The sequence below is a fragment of the Oratosquilla oratoria genome, chromosome 36 (assembly GCF_046742065.1).
Source record: "Oratosquilla oratoria isolate Oo_2021 chromosome 36, ASM4674206v1, whole genome shotgun sequence".
NCBI lineage: Eukaryota > Metazoa > Arthropoda > Malacostraca > Stomatopoda > Squillidae > Oratosquilla > Oratosquilla oratoria.
The window spans coordinates 40,843,525-40,859,076 of record NC_134812.1 but is presented as its reverse complement, the minus strand read 5'-3'; the positions used below and the strand labels follow the sequence as shown (position 1 = coordinate 40,859,076).

At 41.1% G+C, this 15,552-nt stretch overlaps 1 protein-coding gene across 1 annotated transcript in view; it reads right to left on the bottom strand.

Moving 5' to 3' along the window:
* LOC143019121 (zinc finger MYM-type protein 1-like) overlaps positions 1–15,114 on the bottom strand; it is a 73,649-nt gene extending 58,535 nt beyond the window's left edge. The window contains exons 1-2 of the mRNA XM_076174816.1: positions 13,636–15,114; positions 7,133–7,236 (exon numbers count right to left, since the gene is read on the bottom strand). Of these exons, the coding sequence (XP_076030931.1) occupies positions 7,133–7,236; positions 13,636–15,114 (1,583 nt within the window). The remainder of the gene's footprint in view (positions 1–7,132; positions 7,237–13,635) is intronic.
* Between the last annotated feature and the right edge of the window lie 438 nt (positions 15,115–15,552).

Here is a 15,552-nt window from a genome sequence, read left to right as displayed (position 1 = left end):
GGGTGGGAAATGGTCCAATCGATGGAGTGGTTGGGAAGTGTGGAGTTCCAGGAAAGAATCGTAGTGGAGAGTTGATGGTGGAAATGTGTCTAGAAAGAGAGTTGATGATAGCAAATACAGTGTTTCGGAAGAAAGTCAAGCATAAGTACACATGGGAGAGGGTGGTGGAGGGAAGGGTGGTAGATAGAGCGCTAATGGATTATGTAGTGGTAAATAGGATTATGATAGGAAGAGTTAAGGATGTACATGTGCTAAGGGGAGAGGGTGGGGGAATATCAGATTATTTTTTGGTGGAAGGTAAGCTGAGAGTGGAGGATAGATGGAGAAAGAGGAAAGGGACAAAAGGTAGGGAGGTTCTTAGAGTGAACTCCTTGAATGAAAAGGAAAAGGAGAAGGAGTACGAAAAGAAGCTGAAGGAGGAGTGGGAGGGAGTAAAGGATAGAGCAGAGATGGGTGTGGAGGAGGAATGGGGATGGTTCAAGGAGGGAGTCTTAAAGTGTGCAAGGATGGTGTGTGGAACAAGAAGGACAGGGGGAAATAGAAGAAAGGGTAGTGAATGGTGGGATGAGGAAACAAAGAAGGCTGTAGAAGAGAAGAAGCGAGCATTCACAGATTGGTTACAAAAGAGGACAGGGGAGTCATATGAGACGTACAAAGAAAAGAAAAGAGAAGTAAAGCAAAAGGTAAAGGAGGCAAAGAGGAGAGCAGATGTGAAATGGGGTAGGAGTATGACAGAAAATTTTGAAAGTAATAAAAAGATGTTTTGGAAAGAAATTAAGAGAGGAAGAGGAGGCGAATCAAGTAGGGAAGAAAAGGTAAAAGGTACAGATGGAGAGTTGATAATGGAAGAGATGGCAGTGAGGGGAAGATGGGCAGAATATTTTAGGGAGTTGCTGAATGTGAAGGAGGATAGGGAAGGAAAGATAGCTGCAGTGGGAAATGCGAAGAAAATGAGAGTGAGGAGTGAGGAGAATGGAGGAGAAATAAGGAAGGATGAGGTGAAGGCAGCTGTAAAGATGATGAAAGCAGGTAAGGCACCTGGTCTGGATGGATGTCATGCAGAATGTCTGAAAAAGGGAGGTGCAGTGATGGTGGACTGGTTGGTGAGGTTATTTAATGTTTGCTGGAGAGAGGGTAGAGTACCGGAGGACTGGAGTAGTGCCTGTATAGTTCCTCTTTACAAGGGAAAAGGGGACAAGTGTGAGTGTAGTAATTTCAGAGGGATTAGCCTGTTGAGTGTAGTAGGGAAGGCTTATGGGAGGATCTTAATTGAGAGGATTAGGAGAGGAACAGAGGGAGTAATTGGTGAGGAACAGTGTGGATTTAGGACGGGTAGAGGTTGTGTAGATCAGATCTTTGTGGTAAGACAGATATATGAGAAAGCTATAGGAAAGGGGAAGGATGTTTTTTGGGCTTTCATGGATCTGGAAAAGGCTTATGATAGGGTAGACAGAAAGGCACTGTGGGAGGTTATGCAGATTTATGGGATAGGAGGAAAGCTTTTGGGAGCTGTCAAGAGTTTTTATGAGAGTAGTAGAGCATGTGTCAGGATTAGAAATGGAGAGAGTGAGTGGTTTGAAGTAAAGGTGGGACTTCGTCAAGGATGCGTTATGTCGCCCTGGCTGTTCAACTTATACATGGATGGGGTGGTGCGAGAGGTGAATGCTAGGGTAGTGAGTCAGGGATTGGAGATGGTTAAAGAAAATGGAGAAAAGTGGGAGGTGAGCCAGCTGTTGTTTGCGGACGACACTGCGCTTGTGGCAGGGTCAGAGGAGGGATTGAGGAAGCTGGTGGCAGAGTTTGGGAGAGTATGTGATAGAAGAAAGCTAAAGATAAATGTGGGTAAAAGTAAGGTGATGAGATGTACAAGGGGTGAAAGTGGCAGTAGACTGGAAGTGAACATTAAGGGAGAGCGACTGGAGGAAGTGGATAGTTTTAGATACTTGGGTGCAAGTGTAGCAGGAAAAGGTGGAGTGAAGGTGGAGGTAGAATGTAGATTGAGAGAAGCGAGTAAATGCCTTGGTGGTTTAAAGAGTGTAATGAGGAATAGACATTTGGGAATGGATGCGAAGAGGAGACTGTATGAAGGAGTGATTGTGCCAACAGCACTGTATGGGGCAGAAACGTGGAACATAAGAGAAGAAGAGAGAAGGAGTTTGAATGTGTTTGAGATGAAGTGTCTGAGAAGTATGGTGGGGGTTACTAGGCTAGATAGAGTGAGAAATGAGGAGGTGAGGAGGAGAACAGGGGTGAAAAAGGATTTGGGAGATAGGGTTGATGAAAGAATATTAGGATGGTTTGGACACATGGAAAGAATGAGTGAAGAAAGACTAGTAAAAGAGGTATGGAAGGCAGATGTGGAGGGAGTGAACATGAGGGGACGTCCTAGGATGAGGTGGATGGATGGGGTGAAGGGGGCTTTGGGGAAGAGGGGAATGTCTGTTGAGGAAGGAAGGGAGAGGACGGAAGACAGAGGTGAGTGGAGAATGGTTGTATATGGATGATGTTGTGACTGCATGAGGAGGAATGGGCGGGGAAGTGGGGGGTGGGGTAGTATGTGTGAGTAAATTTTGACGCAGCCCGAAGGGATTTCTCCCCGTCCTCGCCTTATATGCAAAGGGGGACGGAGAGGGGGGGTCGCCGATTAAATGAAGCGGCCTCGCTGTGGATGTACTGTGTCTTGCGACACTGCTTCTGACCCAGGGCGGTGGGCAGGGTGCAGGGATGACCCGTCATCCAGGAGGTGCTCAGATGAGAGGAAGGGTGGGAGGGGTGTGGAGTGTATGTAGGGATGAAATGGATGGGAGTGTTTTTATGCCTTTCCCTTTTTGGCTACCTCCCTTGGAAGGGGGGAAAAGCCTTGGTAAAAAAAAAAAAAAAAAAAAAAAAAAAAAAAATGTATATATATATATATATATATATATATATATATATATATATATATATATATATATATATATATATATATATTTCTAAGCAGAAATGTAGTAGCACATTTGTAAATGACACACAGGAACCCACAGTCGGAGAAAATAAACTTCGAACCGCCCGAAATTATTTGGCTCAGGTACGTAGACGATATCTTTTCGGCGTGGGATGACAGTTGGGGCCCATTTGAAGTGTTCCATGATAAATTGAACCAATTGACCCCGAATCTTAAATTTAAAGTTGAATGGGAAGAAGGACACCAAATCCCTTTCTTGGATATTTTGATAAGAAGAACTGATGATAATTTATTCTTTACAGTGTACCGTAAGCCCACCCACTCAGGGAGTTACCTTCACTTTTTTAGCAATCACCCTGACAATGTTAAGAAAAGTGTTGCCTCTGGCCTTTTCTTGAGGGCTTTCAGGATTTGCAGTCCTCAATTTCTGGACCATGAGATTGAGGGGATCAAATGTCAACTTGAGAAGTTGGCTTATCCACCTTGGTTTCTGGACCAAGCCCTCAGTAAGGCTAGGGCCAACCATATTAAAACTTCCGTCCCCTCAAGTTTTCACCGCTCCTTTAAGGACATTTTAAAAATTCCATTCAATAATACTATCAGTTCTTCTACTAAGTTGTTTCCTCATGAACGTCTCACTATTGCCTATCACTATCCTAACACCGTGCGTAAGCAAATTGTGAACGTTCAACAAAAACCGAAGGAAGTTGAGTCACCTGGTGTTTATTGTTTGCCCTGCAAAGATTGTGATTTGGTTTACTTGGGTCAAACCGGGAGAGACTTGAACACTAGATTGGCAGAACATAAAAGGTCAATTAGGTATGGGCAAGAAAATTCGGCTGTATTTCTTCATGTCAAAAATAAGAATCATTCTTTCGATTGGGGTAAGGCCAGATTAGTGTTCAAGTCCCACTGCGGTTTCAGGAGAAAAATAGTCGAATCAGCATTAATTGAGGAATGCCCTAACATTAATATTTCTAAAGGGCAGTGGACACCTGACATCATCTCACGCGCGGCAGTTAACAAGCTGGTACGGACTTTACAACCCCCCCTCTCCTCACCCCCTCCTTCCTCCGCCACCCCAGTTTGCCCCGCGCCTGAGTGGGCTACAGTTGATAGCCGAAATATAGGATTCTTCTTTATTCGAAGTTTATTTTCTCCGACTGTGGGTTCCTGTGTGTCATATATATATATATATATATATATATATATATATATATATATATATATATATATATATATATATATATATATATACAAACACCTATAAGATATATAAATATTGTAGACTTGTTTTGTTCTACATAAGTTTGGAGGCGTTGAGATAAAGGCGTCATTCTTTATTGGTAAGTCTTGACAGTAACGTAGTCAAGCTTCGTCTGTCTCTCGCCACGTAGGGTGTGACGAAGAAAATGCGTGTCGGTTGCCAACAAGGTTACTATTACCTAAATATATTTTCTTTATGACTAAATTCATGAACAGTAAAGAAACATTATCCTATCGACGTAATTAATAATTTGTCTTAAGGTAACACTGTACGGCCGCCTACCTTGTCGTGATACAGGTGGCTTTGACGGTTGGAATCTGAGGTCACGCCAAAGTGACCGCGGGTCGGGTGAGACAATGGGTTGTCCCTTAAAGCTTGCTAATACCACCAAGATCTGACGACGTGTAGCTAATACATGCGCGTGTGCAAGCTAGTATAGGGTGAATCAGTGACACTTAATCTACAGGCATTTATTGCAACAGATGCTCGGCACGACTACCATTCGCTGACTACAGCGAGGTTAACGTTCAAAGAAGATAACAAATATAATAATTTGACATATAAGATAAATTTACATGGGTTTTTAGCAATTTCATTACAGGAAAACACAAATTAACATAAAATTTACTTAATTTTAAGAACATATGGAAGTGGATATAATTTTCGTTCACCTAGGCAAGATGCAGTCCTATGAATGGGTGGGTCGACTGCGATGGTTGTAATGGGGGAAAGGGATAGGGGGGAGCAGTTGAGAGGGTTGGCAAGGGCCCTCTATAGTAGGAGTAATTCCAGCTGATAATGGAACGTTCTCTATGTTGAGGCCATGGGGAACTCTTTTGATATGATCTTTGTGCAATACGGTCTCTGTAAGATCGTGCAACCTGAGTGCTTTGACTTTGTTATTTGACTCGTGCCCAATGATACGAAAGTTCCAGTGAAGTTAGGGGAGAGCTTTGAGGTGGGGATGTGGTTGAAGGTGTAAACAATGTCTCCAAGTTGAGAAGTACAATCTCTGGCTTATTTGTTTTGAACACGGGCCATATCATCCTTAGCCAGATTAAGATTATTATGGATTCTTTTGAAAAGCCTATTGAAATTTACTACTTTGACTTTGACATAATCATTGAAATTGTAAATGGAAGGTAGTTCTGAAACAAGAAGGTGGAAGTCTTTTGTCCGAGCCAAAGAGGACAAAATGAGGTGACTCTGGTATTGACCTGTTTACGGCACTGTTAATGCAAGCTTGAATCATGAGGACATGTTCATCCCAAGAAGGGTGAAGATCAGAAACAAGGTGTCTAAGAACATTACGAATCTTTCGGTCCTGGCGTTCAACTATGCCATTTGAACTAGGGTGGTAAACAGTAGTATTACGTTTTGTGATTTGAAAGTATCTACAAATATTTGAAAGAATCTTGAGTTTTGAATGTAGTAACGGGACATATGAGTTTGTCAATAAGGGTCTTTGCCACGCGATGTGCTGTTTTTTCTGGTAGGGAGGAAAGAATACAGAATCAGGAAAAATGGTCGGTATTGATTTCCTCTGGTTGTAAATGGTAACTGAAGGAGATCAATAGTTACTGTGTCGAATGGTTTGCAAGGGGTAGGATAAGAAGATGGGAACATACACCCTGATATGACCTTTGTGTAACGCACAAAAATGACGAGCATACTTTCTCATGGTTAACCAGAAGTATTGCAGTCTGGCTTGTGTAACACATTTTTCCCTGTCAGGGTGTGTGGCAATGACGGAGTCGTGTAGGAGTTCCAAAACTTCAGGAATGAGGTCCGTAGGGACTACTAGCTATCTTTACGTCATTAAAGGCTTTCGCTTGTCAGGTGTTCAAGTGAAGCGAGTGTCCTTCTTAAGTAGCGAAGTTAATGGTGCTGCTATCCCAGCGTAGCCTGGAATGTATCGCTTGCAAAATCCTGATAGACCAAGGAATGAAGTAGGGCGTGGAAAATAAATTATTGCCTTGACCTTGTCCTATGAATTCAAATTTTCTTGTGAGTTAAGGACATGCCCTAAGAAGCGCATTTCTTTCTGAAGAAAGGGACACTTCTTAATCTTCAATTTGAGACCTGCTTTTGCTAGTCGTGAGAAGACAGTGTGAAGAGAGTGTAAGTGTTCGCTAACCGATTTCGAAGCAATGATCACATCATCGAGGTACCTAAACACAGAATGGCCCATGAGACCTGCAAGGACTGTGTGCATAAGTCATACGAGCACTGAAGGAACTGAAACGAAACCCATGCCTGTCAATATGGCAGACAAGTGACAGCAGATACTTGTGGTATGTGAGTGTGTAGGCAGTCGAACTGGCAGTCGGCAGACGACTGGCAGGCAGCGACGGCAGTCGAGCTGGTGGGCAGGCCAGCTGGTAGACGGCAGAGGTGAGCAAGGAGCATCGAGCCAGGCTCACGTATGATGCTCCGAGACGATTTGAATCTTCGGCGTTCGCCCAGCCTTTATATACACGGGCAGGTCATGACCCGTGCGTGTGTTCCTCAAGGAGGCTTTGTCCACGCGTGGGCCTCAAGGAATCTCTGGGTCGATTCATGCGGCTGGGTCGCGCGAGCGTGTTCCATGGGACCAACTGCGGGTCAGTAAGGTCGTGGGACGGCCAGAGAAGAGGTGGGGACGGGAGTGAGGAGCGAGAGTGAGGACTACTAACAATCTTGTATCTATTTCCACCTGCAAAATCAATTATTATATACGGACCGGGATATCTGGGTGAAACTTTACTACTGGTTGTGTTCATTTTAGCTATGGCCAAATTTCTTATTTGTAAGTCTATTTTGTGTGCTATTCCATGTTGTTTCTTCATCTACTGTGCATACTTTCATGTGTTCACTAACTCTTTGGTGTATGGCTTGAATATATATGTATCCTATTTGAGATGCAATCATCTATGCTATACACTGGCTTCGGTTTTGCAATTAAGATTTCACATGGGAGAATTCCGTAGATAATATAGTGTGGATTTTCACCTGTAGCTGTAATGATTTGGTTATTGAGTGCACACTTAACACAGGGAATCCAATTATCCCAAGTCATACTATTTGGGCTTATCAAACCTCTAAGACAAGTGATAATTTTCTTATGTGATCTTTCTACAACCCCATGGCTCTGAGGATGATTGACTTGAATATTAATGTTTTTGTTTATCTTACATAACCTACATAATTCTTCCAAGATTTTGTCATTAAATTCAGTACTATTGTCTGAAACTAAGATCTTGGGAGTAATGATATTACAGATGATTTGTTTATATATCACAAAAAGCAATAGTTTCATCTCTCTTATTGGAATGGGTTGCAATATACAAAATATTGACAGATAATATAATCAATGTCAACAAATACATATTTATATCCATTTTCATACATACGTAACTCTACTATGTAAGATAACATAGGAGCAGGTTTATGTGTATTTCCTTTTACCTCAGTACATTTCAAGCAAGTATCAATATGTAAGTAAAATCTCTCTTCATGCCTAGCCAAAATTATTTAAGTTGAGATTGTCTATAAGTTTTATATTTTCCTGGGTGAGAAATATAATCACTATCATAAAGTAATTTTAATACCTCTGGGCCCCTAGAAATATCCATCCCACTTAAGACTGTTTTTCTATACAAAAGTTCATTGATTAAATAAAGTTCTTCTATCTTATACCCACTTGGTAGTTTTGGAGGAATACCTCGTGGGTTCATCAAGTTCTGCCTTATTGTCAATTCCTCATCTAATGTTATTAGTTCATTAATACTGCAGATAAAATTTATCAACCCTGTCGTTGGTTGGCTAATATTCCTAGATAGTGCATCTGCTGCAACGTTCTTCCTACCTGGAATGTATTCAAACTTAACCTCGTAACACTAAAGTGTAGTAAACCACCTGGCTAATGTACCTCTAAGATTATTATGTTTGAATAAGTTCTGAATAGCTGTCTGAACAGTCCACACTCTGATTGGATATCCCAGTATCATATATAAAACTCTCCCGTGAATATATCACTGCTAATGTTTTCCTTTCTGTAATGGAATAGTTTCTCTCTGCACTGTTACAAAATCTCGATGTGAGAGCTATCGGATGCAATTTTCCATCTCTTTCTTGTATCAGTATGCCTCCTAATCCTATGTCTGGCACATCAGTACAAAAAGTTAATGCTTTATCATAATTAGGAAAAACGAGAACTGGAGAACTAGTAAGTTTATCTTCCAACTTGTCAAAAGCTTGTTGTTGTTCAGGCCCCCCAAATGAAGATTGAATCTTTTCTTAACAAAGTACTTAATGGATTATCTATGCCTGCATATCCCTTAATAAAAGTCCTATAATATCCATGTCTATAATCCTATGTCCCAAATGAATCACACTGACTTGCGAAAACTTACATTTTTCAATTTTTACTTTCATCCCTGCTTCAACTAGTCTTGAAAATACCAAATCTAATTTCTTAAAGTACTCAGTTGCTGTTTGGGAGACTATTAAAATATCAACTAGAAATACACTGTCTGTGTTTCTTAACAACCCATCTAGTACTGTATCTATTAATATCATATAAGTTAATGGACTGTTACATAACCTAAATGGCATTTGCTTGAACGCGTAGTGTCCCGTTGTTGAAGAATAAGCTGTATAATATCGAGAATATTCGTGCATCTCTATCTACCAGAAAGTTGATTTGATATCTATAGTGCTAAAATATCGATTCTCGGTTCCCAAACTTTGAAGAATATATGCTATTATCAGTAACGGTAGTCAATCAGGTATTGTCTGTTTATTCAATTTCCTAGAGTCAATAACTGCACGCATGGCACCATCTGATTTTGGCACCATAATCAATGGGAAGTTCCATTTACTTTGACTGGGTTCTATGACATCCTACGATAATATTTCATTGATCTACATATATATATATATATATATATATATATATATATATATATATATATATATATATATATATATATATATACACCGTCTGGGGTATTGGCTGCATGTTATTGTGGCAAAGTAGCATGCAGTTGATACTTTAGCGTCTATTTGGGGCGCCCCTACGGAACAGAGCCACACATCATTTTGTCTGTGATAGAGGAAAATTCTGTTCATAGAGAAACGATTACACTTTTATATTACGACTATCCCTCCGTTATGCTGTCCTCCAACCCCTTGTTACTGTCCTGTACCATTTCTCTGAATATTCATTTCCTTGTTTCGCCTACCCTGTGGTGTGGGGAAGAGAATGCTACCACCAAGTCTTTCCACTTGAGTCGTAAAAGGCGACAAAAAACGAGACGGGGGATGGGATTAGGAGTCCTACAACCTGTAGCCCCAAAAGGGGACATTCCTTAAAAAAAAAAAAAAAAAAAAAAAAAGTAAAGGCACAAAAGGGTCTGGGAGTTTTCCAACCAGTACCCTAAGGTTTGGGTCTTTTAATGTGCGTGGATGTGGTACAGATGAGAGTAAAAGGGAGGAGATAGGCAGTATGTTTGTGAGAAGAAAGATGGATGTGCTGGCTTTGAGTGAAACTAAAGTGAATGGAAAGGGCAACTGTCAGTTTGGGAGTGTAGCTGGGAGGTACTCAGGAGTGAAGAGGGGATGAGGGAGAGAAGGGGTGGCTATACTAGTAAGTGAAGAGATAAGTAAGCATGTAGTGGGTGGAAGGAGGTTTCATCAAGGTTGATGTGGATGAAGGTGAAGCTGGGAAAGGAGATGTGGGTTTTTGTAAGTGCGTATGGGCCTGGTAGTGAGAAGAGTGTAGAGGAAAGGGAGTCTTTTTGGGTAGATATAAATGAGTGCATAGAGGGATTAGGGAGAAATGTCAATGTAGTTGTTTTGGGATACCTTAATGCTAGGGTAGGAAATGAACCAATTGAAGGAGTGATTGGGAAGTATGGAGTTCAAAGTAGAAATCGTAGTGGAGAATTGATGGTGGAGATGTGTCTTGAAAGAGGGTTGATGATAGTAAATACAGTGTTTAGGAAGAAAGTCAAACATAAGTACACATAGGAGATGGTGGTGGATGGTAGGGTGACAGATAGAGCGTTAATGGACTATATAGTGGTGACCAGGAGTATGGTAGGAAGAGTTAAGGATGTACATGTTCTAAGGGGAGAGAGTGGGGGAATATCAGATCATTTTCTGGTGGAAGGTAAATTGAGAGTGGAGAATGGGTGGAGAAAGAGGAAAAGGGCAGAAGGTAGGGAGGTACTTAGAGTGAACTGCTTAAATTAGAAAAAAGGAGAATATAAGAAGCTGAAAGAGGAGTAGGAGGGAGTAAAGGATAGAGTAGAATTAGGAGTGGAGGACGAATGGGGATGGTTCAAGGAGGGAGTCATACGGTGTGCAAAGATGGTGTGTGGAACAAGGAGGGCGGGAGGAAATAGAAGGAAAGGTAGGGAGTGGTGGGATGAAGAGAAGAAGCAGACATTCATAGATTAGCTACAAATTAGGACGAGGGAATCGTATGAGAGGTACAAAGTAAAGAGAAGGGAAGTTCAGCATAAGATAATGGAGGCAAAGAGGAGAGCAGATGTGAAATGGGGTAAGAGTATGACAGAAAAATTTGAAAGCAATAATATGTTTTGGAAGGAAATTAAAAGAGAAAGAGGAGGCGAATCAAGTAGAGAAGAAAAGATAAAAGGTGCAGATGGAGAGATGATAATGGAAGAGAAGGCAGTGAGAGGAAGGTGGGCAGAGTATTTTAGGGAGTTGCTTAATGTGAAGGAGGATAGGGAGGGAAAGGTAGTTGCAGTGGGAAGAGCTAAGAAAATGAGAGTGATGAGTGAGGAAAATGGAAGAGAAATAGGGAAAGATGAAGTGAAAGCAGCTGTTGATATGATGAGAGCAGGTAAGACACCTGGGTTGGATGGATGCCATGCAGAATGTCTGAAGAAAGGAGGTACAGTTATGGTAGAGTGGCTGGTGAGTTTATTTAATGTTTGTTTAAAAGAGGGTAGAGTGCCGGAGGACTGGTGGAGTGCCTGTATAGTTCCGCTTTACAAGGGAAAAGGGGACAAGTGTGAGTGTGGTAGTTTCAGAGGGATTAGCTTGTTGAGTGTAGTTGGAAAGGCTTATGGGAGGGTCTTGATTGAGAGGATTAGGAGAGGAACAGAGGGAGTAATTGGTGAGGACCAGTGTGGGTTTAGGACAGGTAGGAGTTGTGTAGATCAGATTTTTGTGGTAAGACAGGAAGGCACTGTGGGAGGTACTGCAGATATATGGGATAGGAGGAAAGCTGTTAAGAGCAGTCAAGAGTTTTTACGAGAGTAGTAAAGCTTGTGTTAGGATTAGCAATGGAGAGAGTGAATGGTTTGAGGTAAAGGTGGGACTTCGTCAGGGATGTGTTATGTTGCCCTGGCTGTTCAATCTTTAAATGGATGGGGTAGTGCGAGAGGTGAATGCAAGGGAAGTGGGTCAGGGGTTGGAGATGATTAAAAAAAATGGAGAAAAGTGGGAGGTGAGCCAGCTGTTGTTTGCTGACGACACTGCGCTTGTAGCAGGATCACAGGAGGGATTGAAGAAGTTAGTGACAGAGTTTGAGGTGTGTGAAAGAAGGAAGCTGAAGATAAATGTGGGCAAAAGTAAGGTGATGAGATGTACAAGGGGAGAGAGTGACAGCAGGCTGGAGGTGAGCATTAAGGGTGAAAGACTGGAGGAAGTGGATAGTTTTATATACTTGGGTGCGAATGTGACAGGAAAGGGAGGAGTGGGGGTGGAGGTAGAATGTAGATTGAGAGAAGCGAGTAAATGCCTTGGTGGATTAAAAAGTATAATGAGAAATAGACATCTGGGATTGGATGCTAAGAGGAGGTTATATGAAGGAGTGATTGTGCCAACAGCAATGTACGGGACAGAAACATGGAACATGAGAGAGGAAGAGAGATGGAGTTTGAATGTGTTTGAGATGAAATGTCTGAGAAGTATGATAGGGGTTACTAGACTAGATAGAGTGAGAAATGAGGAGGTGAGGAGAACAGGGGTGGAAAGGGAGTTGGGAGATAGGGTTGATGAAAGAGTATTAGGATGGTTTGGACACATGGAAAGAATGAGTGAAGAAAGATTAGTAAAAGAGGCGTGGAAGGCAGAGGTGGAAGGAGTGAATATGAGGGGGCGTCCTACGATGAGATGGATGGATGGGGTGTAAGGGGCATTACAAAAGAGAGGAATGTCTGTTGAGAAAGGACGGGAGAGGACAGAAGATAGGGTTGAATAGAGAGGGGTTGTGTATAGATGATGCTGTGATGCATGAGGGGGAGGGTGGGGGATGGGGGGTGAGGAAGTATGTATGAGAAAAAAATTGACGCAGCCCGAAGGGATTTCTCCCCGTCTTCTCCTTTTCTGCATGGGGGTCGCCGAATTTATGAAGCGGCCTTACTGTGGATGTGCTGTGTCTTGCGACACTGCTTCTGACCCAGGAGAGTGGACAGGATGCAGGGATGCCCCGTCATCCAGGAGGTGCTAAGGGGGAGGGAGGAGGGTGGAGGGGAGTGGAATATATAGGAAATGGAATGGGTGGTTGTGGTTTCTATGCCTTTGTCTTTTTGGCTACCCCCCGTGTAGGGGGAAAAAGCTTTTGGTTTATGTATATATATACATATATATATGTGTGTACATATATATATGTATATATACATTATATATATACATATATATATATATATATATATATGTGTGTGTGTGTGTGTGTGTGTGTGTGTGTGTGTGTGTGTGTGTGTGTGTGTGTGTGTGTGTGTGTGTGTGTGTGTGTAATAAACCACTTGGAAAATAAAATGAAAGGTGGCGAAAACGTTCGGGCACGTTTCATTTCATTTACCAAATGGTTTTATTACACATTATGTGAATCACGTGTTTTTTGTGATTTATTCGCATATATATATATATATATATATATATATATATATATATATATATATATATATATATATATATATATATATATATAAGAGGCGACTCCAGGTCATCAACGTCACTCGCGCTCATCACAGATTTCGCCTAAGACACATGCATAAATGAAGGTAAGAGTCGTAATGCACACCGTAGACTTATATGTGCACAGATAACTAGGGATCACTATTGGTGGCGTAGAATAGCGCCATATATTAACAGTTTACCACCCGACCCCATATACGACATTGTCAGACATAACCCATAGCATAATAAAACATACATACGCAATCAAATCATCACACATAACAAATACAATATATCCATATCAAATACAAATATCCAACAAACAAACAACTACGCAGCTGCCCTGTTCTTTATCTTACTTCTATACTTCCTTTCTATCCTTTACCTTGATCTACCACCACACCCATATCCTATCCCCCTATATTCCCCTTACCCTATCCCCCTCCCACCACCATCACAGATAACTTAACAATAAGACAGAAGTATACTTTTAATAAAAATTACTCACTTCATTTATACATGAACTCCAGTCGTCTTGGTTTGATGGCGAACTCTTGTAATATATCCTGTCGTGCAGCTCCTTCTTGCTGTCTAAGTCGTTCAAAATGCTTTTCTCGATGGAAATACGAGCCAATGAGGACAGCCGTTCTTGAGACATTGTGCTTCTCAGATATGAGCGGATTCTATCCAACGTGGAGAAACTTCTCTCATTAGCAACTGATGTTAAGGGGATGGTCAGCAGTAGCTTAATTAGTTTAATGGATTCCGGCATAGCGGAAGTTAGCTCCAATTTATACAGTAATTCTAAAATGGTGTTGATTGACTTGCACTTTTTGAAATCACTGTCAATATACATATATTTTAGCTCGTTCACTAAGCTCTTACAGTCAAAAATACCGGGGTACTTATTTTTTAGACAGTCCATATGTTGCATGGGAAATGAGTTAGCAAACTCTTCAAACTTATTAACGTCTAGTAATTCAAAAAATGCATACTCCTGCATGCCAGAAAATCGCTCTCGTAAGGACATCAGAATGTTATCAATTATTGTGAAATAGGTAATTTTGTAATCAATTTGCGCACCTCGGACTTTTTTTCTAGGAGGAGGATCGAACTCATCCGCCTGTTCAACTACAGCAGCTGTATCGCGCAGAATGTTTTCATAATGTTCGTCCTCACGATAACCTTCAACACAATGAATGAAGTAATTTAGTTTACTCTGACCATACTTTATGTCAAGTAGCTTACACTGTAAGATATCAAACAGTTTTCCAGCCTGAGAAAGTATGTTATCAAAGGAATTGATGAAAAACATGAATGTGAAATCATTCAACTTTGCCAATAGATTGTCTGCTTGACAAAGTGCATCTTCATCCCACTTTTCACTAGAGTCTAGAATACTTGTGAAGGCATTTTTCAAGTTTTCATACAATAGTTTTATGGATGACACCGTTCTTGACCTATAGCACCATCTTGTTTCACACAGTGATGGAATACTGACACTGAATTGTCTGAAAATACTTTTCCGTTTGGTACTGGAAGATGTAAATTTGCTAAATGAGCGTAAATGAGAAAAAAACATTTTGACTCCACTCACCTTCTCTGCACTTTTACTCAAGACTAAGTTAAGTTTATGTGCATAGCAGTGAATGAAGTGCGCGTGTTTAAATCCTTTATCCCTTAGCTTGCTCTGTACTCCGTTTAGCGTTCCTGCCATTACAGCTGCCCCATCGTAAGTCTGGCTCACTAATTTATCTGTAGCGTCATGGAAGGAGTTCAACACAGTTGCGATTACATCAGCCAGTCTTGTAGTACTTTTATCATCACTGATTTCATAGAAGCCAAGAAATCGTTCACATATTTTGTCTTCATATACATATCTTATTATGATCGACAGTTGGGCATGCATTGCACAGTCTGTAGTTTCGTCGGCTTGTAATAAACGGAGCTTTATCAACTTCGCTTCTAATTTCATCAGAGATGACATTTCCAATCGCTTGTATTAGGTCATTTTGTATTGTGCTTGAGACACCTGAAAACTGTTTCGTCCCCTCTTTAGTAGAGAGTCTAGAAGCAAACACGCTGTCGATTTCAGCAAAGCACTGCAATAGTTCACGGTAATTTCCTCTATTAAGGCTGTCACTTCCTTCATCATGTCCACGTAGAGGCTCTTGTTTACACAGGTATAACAATGCGTTTGTTAAGTGCTCTAAATATTGTCAATTTTCTTCAACTGCTTTGTTAAGCAATTGCTTTTCCAGTTTAGCAGACTCACTAATAACTGTCACAATATCGTACTGTGACTGTCCGAAAGTTTTCAAGCCTTTATAACTACTTAAATGACTCACCGAATTACTGTGATACTTACAGTCACTCAGGATGTTTTTATAATTATTATAGCCTCCATCTATCCACGACTGCTTAG